This window comes from Hippocampus comes, unplaced genomic scaffold (assembly GCF_001891065.2).
Source record: "Hippocampus comes isolate QL1 unplaced genomic scaffold, H_comes_QL1_v1.1 scaffold76, whole genome shotgun sequence".
NCBI lineage: Eukaryota > Metazoa > Chordata > Actinopteri > Syngnathiformes > Syngnathidae > Hippocampus > Hippocampus comes.
In genome coordinates, this window is record NW_017805277.1 from 2,798,850 (window position 1) to 2,805,210 (window position 6,361).

General features: G+C 42.0%; 1 protein-coding gene across 3 annotated transcripts in view; it reads right to left on the bottom strand.

Moving 5' to 3' along the window:
- Window positions 1-6,361, bottom strand: part of macrod2 (mono-ADP ribosylhydrolase 2) — a 362,991-nt gene that overhangs the window by 33,649 nt on the left and 322,981 nt on the right. For all 3 annotated transcript variants that reach the window (XM_019870487.1, XM_019870486.1, XM_019870484.1), the window contains exons 10-11: window positions 3,693-3,731; window positions 1,883-1,930 (exon numbers count right to left, since the gene is read on the bottom strand). In XM_019870487.1, the coding sequence (XP_019726046.1) occupies window positions 1,883-1,930; window positions 3,693-3,731 (87 nt within the window). The remainder of the gene's footprint in view (window positions 1-1,882; window positions 1,931-3,692; window positions 3,732-6,361) is intronic.

Here is a 6,361-nt window from a genome sequence, read left to right on the forward strand (position 1 = left end):
AATTTTTTTTTTTTTGTTTGCATAAAGAAAAAAAAAAAAAAAAAAAAAGACTGATAAAAAATTTAAATGTAAGAAACATTTTACAGGTCGTCAATTGCACATAAATTTGCTTTAAAATGAGGATTATTGGGGACCGTGAAATTACACTTTTAAAATGAATTTCACAAACACTGAAAGGGCCCAGCAGGAATGGGTTTTGGATGACCAAAAGCATTTGTTTTGCTTTGTTTGACAAATGAGAACACGAGGTTCTTAAGACAAACCTATTTCCAACTAAATTTATGAGAACAGGGTGAACATTCATTTAGATGATGCTTGCGTTCATTTTCCCTCCACAAATTGTACCTTCTGCAGTAATAATAGTGCTTGTTTTTATTACTATTTTGTGTCACACCACTAACCATTTTTTTTAATAAAGATTGCACACTGGAGGTAACCTGAATGTTTTCCTTTCATGTGTACAGCGGCTAAAAGCCTCTCATGGCTGACCCGTGGTGCGGGGAGCACGAAGTCCCCCAAGGAGTGCGATGCATCACACTGAGGCATATTGACAGACACATTCCAGCCAAGCGCTGCCACAGAATGTAATTTATTCAAAGAAGTGCTCCACATAGGACCGGTAACCGATACGTTGGAGGCTCAAGATAAAGTGCATTCCATTTTGAATGGAAGCAATTGTTGGTTGTTTGAGACGGTCAAGGATCTTGAACTCGGACTATCACAAAGTTGACACTTTTTTTTTTTTTCTCTTCTGATTCCTAATGTGCATCTCCTAAACCCTCCATACTATCGGTGACATCTGAGTGTTTTCTATGATTAATCCCCCCCATGCACAGCATCGACACCTAACCTTTACAGTGGAGGCACTATGAAATCATTTCATTCCCCCCTGTGAGAGAGGTTGTCTCAAGGACTGAGTGTTCCCATGCTCGAAAGCTGTGCCGGGGCCTTTTGTGAATGGATTAGTTACTATTAAGCTGCCGGGCCTGATAAATTAGGATTTATAAAGATTATTACAAAATACTTATGCCCTCCTAATACTGCTGATTGAATTTGTGAATCATTTTGGAGTTGCTGCTGCAAGATGATATAGAAAATGTATGCTGAGCAGGCAGATTGAAATGCAGGCAGGCAGAAAGGCAGCATAAGCGCGCTTTGTTTCAAAACACAGAATTATTGACGCCCTTGAAGTGACTGCGCTATCTAGTCCAGCCTTCCACAATCAGCGAGATGAGCCATTTCCCCAGGGAAAACAACCATGACTGCTATCTTTAAAAATTCCCCGCAACCTTTAGGCTTGAAGACAAATGGGTGGTGTACCATTTTAATTGCCTACTAACACCCTCCAGTGTAAGAATCTAATTATCTTTGGTCCATCGTATCGGAGAAGCCTATAATTGTTTCAATATTACACATCCAAAGGGGCTGAAACTGCGGAATAGCCAGATAATGGCTTCTTAAACAAGTTTGCCTCACAGAAAACATTCGTTTGAAAAGGACCGATCTTCATGCTGTATTCATTTGCCCAAAGAGCAACTTGGGAATACAGAGTGCTGACCATGACTAGTGAATACTTAACAAGAAAGCACTTGCCAAATACAAAACTTTTTTTTTTTTTGTTATGTAAACGTGCCAATGATGAGTCATCAATAAGAGCAGTCAGATTCCAAATACACATCCATATTCACTCAGTGGCGATGGTATCAGGCATATCTGCACAATAGGGCTGAAGTAAAAAAAATTAGAAATTTTCGTGCAGTTAAATAATACAATATGAATATTAAAAAGCTCTTAGTATGTTGCCACGTATTGATCACTGTTGTCTTGAAATAATGTGATACAACTAATATCGGGCAACAAAATGTGGATGCTTCACACATACCTCTGTTATCATCCTTAGCTGTTGGTCGCGTAGACGGTGACATGTTATCTGCAAGGAAATCATGATTTAGTGACCCGGATAGCAGATTGTCAAATCATCTGAGTGCTCAATAAAAGACAATGCATGCTAACTTGGCTCATCTGTGTAGGCTGTTTAGGCTGACCCCAGTACAAGAGGGGAAGGGGAAAGTGAATTGCTTTTACATGCTGTTGTTTTATAACCCTATAACCCTGGCAAAAAGTGACTCCTGTGGGGCAATATGAGGCTTTGAGAGCGACCCCGGAGTACAGTTGGGAGGAAAAAAACTGACAGCGAACGTGAGCCATTCGGCAGCCATTTTCAAAGCTTTGAATTGGTTCCACATAGTAGTGAGTCAAACTCTGGCTGATCGAGCAAAATGAAAGGCCAGCACTTGGCATAGGAGCAAAGGCCCGTCAAACAAAAGGCCCAACTGGACCAGGACAGTGTTGGCAATATGATGTGACATAACTGGGAAAACTGTTTTTTGAAATAGCTGCATGCTGGAAGGGGGTGCGGTGTAATACCTGGTTTAAAACCAACATGAAATAACAGGTCAGGATAAGTTCCCCTCAACTGAATACAATATGTCCTTGAGGAAGATGTCACCTATCGCTGGCATTGAATCAAAACCTCATATATCCACATATGGGCAATTCGTTTTTTCGTGAATCTATACTTTTGGTCAGTCCCTAAGAGGGGATGTTATTCTTTACAAAGGTTTTTGGTGAATTATTAAGTGTCAGAAATGGCTTGCTTTCTTTGATGAACATCCAGCGTAAATCAAAGTTCACTTTAAAATCTCATCGTTAAAACACAACCAACCATGAATCACACATAATGTATAGTACATGTAAGTGGACAGATATGGACTACTTTTTATCGTCCTGCAGGGGAAAAGCTTGCACATCCAATGTTAAAAAGAGAGAGTAAATTCCACTAACACTTCATTTGTATTCATCTATCTCATATGTTAGCGGGCCATTCTCTGGACTCAAGAAGCTGGCACTTCGTTGCGATTCAGAGTTTGAAAAGATAAAACAGTCTTCAATTTTCAGTTTTTCTTTGGCATTGACCATTTCTCGTCTTCTTGCGACACAAAACTGAAAGGAAAATGATTGCGAACAATCAAACAAAAACAGTCAGCTAACCAACAAACAGCAATCAAACCTACTTACCTCGCATATTTATAGGGAGGAAATGACCAAAGTAGCAACAATACTCGGCTAAACTTCAGCTTTATCAACTCTGTCTCACTTGTTTATGTATGCCGATTTTTGTTGGTGCCCGTCTTTATTTCGGACATCAGCACGTGGATAAATGTCAGTAGTTAAACAGTATCTGGGCACGAGAGGCCACTTGCCAAGTTAGCGCGGTGATAAAAAGCACGATGCGCTGGTGGTTGCGTTTGTTCTCCAGCCTAGCACAAGCTGCTGGGAGATGTTTTTTTTTTTGCCGCTCACTTTAGGTGGTCTGAAGGCATGGCGCCAGTGAGCTGGATGAAGAGACTGACGCTGGGAATTAGCGGCGGACATAAGCTCTTGTAATGCACTGTACCTTAAATGGCATGAAGTATTTTCGACAGTAACGTGTCAAATTGTGATTCAACTTGTCAGCAAATGAATAAACATACATTTCCTCTGCTGCATACAGGGAAAAAAACCCTGCAAATCACTGTCACGAGTCAAAGCTCTGCCACTCACTCGGGTTGTGTGTGCAGTATAAAAAAAAAAAAAACAAAGGTGGGGGCGGTTAAGGTGAAAAGGCAACCATGAAATATTCTGTCACTCACCTCCCTTCAGCTGCTCGTCTGCAACCTCCATGTCGTTGTCTAGGAAAGGTGGGAAAAGAAAGCCTGTCAAAGCATGAGGCTGATACAAACAATCTTTCAAATATGTTTCTTGATTAGAATTACAATCACTTCATATTCCACTGCTGTGCTCTGGACGCCCGTTTAACATTTCATTTAAATGTGATGGAGTGAGAGATGGTATGCATCTATTCCATTCTTACACGCTTGTTGTGCTCTGTAATAATGCAGAAGATACATTTTGTGAGAATAAGATTTTGTGACAGTAAGAAAGAGCTAAAAAAAAAAGGTAGTTATAAAAACATGGTCGTTTTTATAACTCTCTAATCCTTCTCCTTATCCTCACACCAGCTCAGACATTTCATAACAGCCTCTCTGAAATGCACTACCAGACGTCCTTGGATCGAGTGAGTTATTACATCAAAATGACTCACTTGGTGGGTGTGTGTCCAAGAGAGAGTGGGAGACATCCCTTTTCAATTAAATCTATAGAAGTTGGCTCAGCATACATTACACAAAACCTCCTCTTTCCTCTCAGTACAAGCAATGTAAGCGAGTTGAACAACCGGGTCTTAAAAATATCTTTGATTTTTCTCGGAGCCTGCTTGCAGTGAACAGGAGGTGTTTCTACTCGGACGGGTTTCGCTGCAAAGTGGCAGATGAGAAAACGGCTTTGGATGTTGCTTCCTGGGCAGGTAGAGAGCAACTGCGCTTCCGTCTCATTATCCAAGCACACACAGATTCGACTCAGATCAGCATGCGGCTCGAAGCTTGAAAGCATGACACCGTGTGCTGTGGGCGGCCTTGAAAAATATACACATGCTGTTAGTACATATGTGTGGAAGGGCGACATGGCTGCCAGAGTACGTCTGTGCCACCATTGCACCTTAGTGAGCGAGAATCCAATGTGATAAAAGGCTTCTGTCATCTGTTCTGAGCGCATCGGTGCTCCCAGCGGAGTCAGTGACAGCCTTTTTTCCTATTGTATAACACAGAATAAAAGGCTACAGTGCATTCATCTTAGCCTGCTTTGGGAAACATGGAGTGTCTCAGCCGCTGTCACATGCTATCACATGATTACAGCTCATCAAAACTGTTTCCTTCTTTGTTCCCGTCCCTCACAATATTTCCTCGCTCGCTCGCTCACTCAGTTGCTCACCGACCGACGCATTCTCCCACCGTACAATTTAATCGAGAAAATATTCCTCCCTCCATCCCGCACCCAACCGTCCTTCCGTAACTCCCCCTTCTCCTTGCTGTTCTTCCTTGGTCTGACTCACTTTATTTCATTAATTGTTCCTAAACGGTCCTTATAAGATCTCTTCACTCATTCAGTACAGTACTTCCTTTTTTCCCTCCATTTTCAGTTTAGATTTTTTTCAGTCTTTAGCTCACTCACTTTCTTACTCATCTTTATTTTTTTCTGGTTGCCTTCTTAACAATTTACCGCAGCTTCCCACTTGACAATTGTCCACACTTCCTCCCTTTATTTCGTTCTTCTCTGATTTCTTCAAAGTCATTCTCTCACTTAGTCTCATGAATTTAATTTCTTACGATTTGATTCTTATTATGATATGAAAGGCACGTCAATATATAAGCCTGCATCCAGGATCTACTGTCAAATGAGCTGCAAACCTGTAACTTAAATGTTGTACAATATCTTCAATGGGCTGCAGAAATGCCGACATTAGAAACACGTGTATGTAAACCGGCGAAGACACACAAAGGGCCTGATTTGCTGAAGGTTTATGCAAAAAATGGTCACAAAAGGATATACCGTAGCTTATCACCTAACAGGGTACAACTATTAACGCATCGGCAAAACACGTTGAATCATTGCACGATTCATTTTGCACATTGTGGTAGGAGATTATGCAAATAACTGAATTTAGGATGCCAAAAATGATTAGTCAGACTAAAGACAAATCGCCGTGGCTGATGTTGCATTTTTAAATTGTGAGTGTGAAAGGCAGTGTCAAACCAGCTGGTGGTATCTTAGCACAGGTGAAATGAAAGAATGTGATCCAACATGAGTCACCCTTTCTGAACCTGACAAATAGGACAGGACAGTATGTAATGTACTGGCATCATGCTAAATCGCTGGCGGAATTGTTGTGTGCCTTTGAGCCTCTGGGATTTGGCAGCCACGCAATGATAAACCACAATTGAGTGAATCTAAATATCCATCCATCCGTTTTCTGTTCCGCTTTATCCTCACAAGGGTCGCGGGGGGTGCTGGAGCCTATCCCAGCCGTCTTCGGGCAGTAGGCGGGGGACACCCTGAACCAGGTGCCAGCCAATTGCAGGGCACACAGAGATGAACAACCATCCACGCTCACACTCACACCTAGGGACAATTTAGAGAGTTCAATCAGCCTGCCATGCATGTTTTTGGAATGTGGGAGGAAACCGGAGTACCCGGAGAAAACCCACGCAGGCTTGTGGAGAACATGCAAACTCCACACAGGGAGGCCGGAGCTGGAATTGAACCCGCTACCTCTGCACTGTGAGGTCGACGCGCTAACCACCGGGCCACTCGGCCGCCCCAATACACATCTATGTGTGTGAGTGTGTGAGTGTATAAAAAATATACATACATATATATATTTTTTTGTATCACAAGCTTTCGTTAGACTCATTGGCAGCCATGT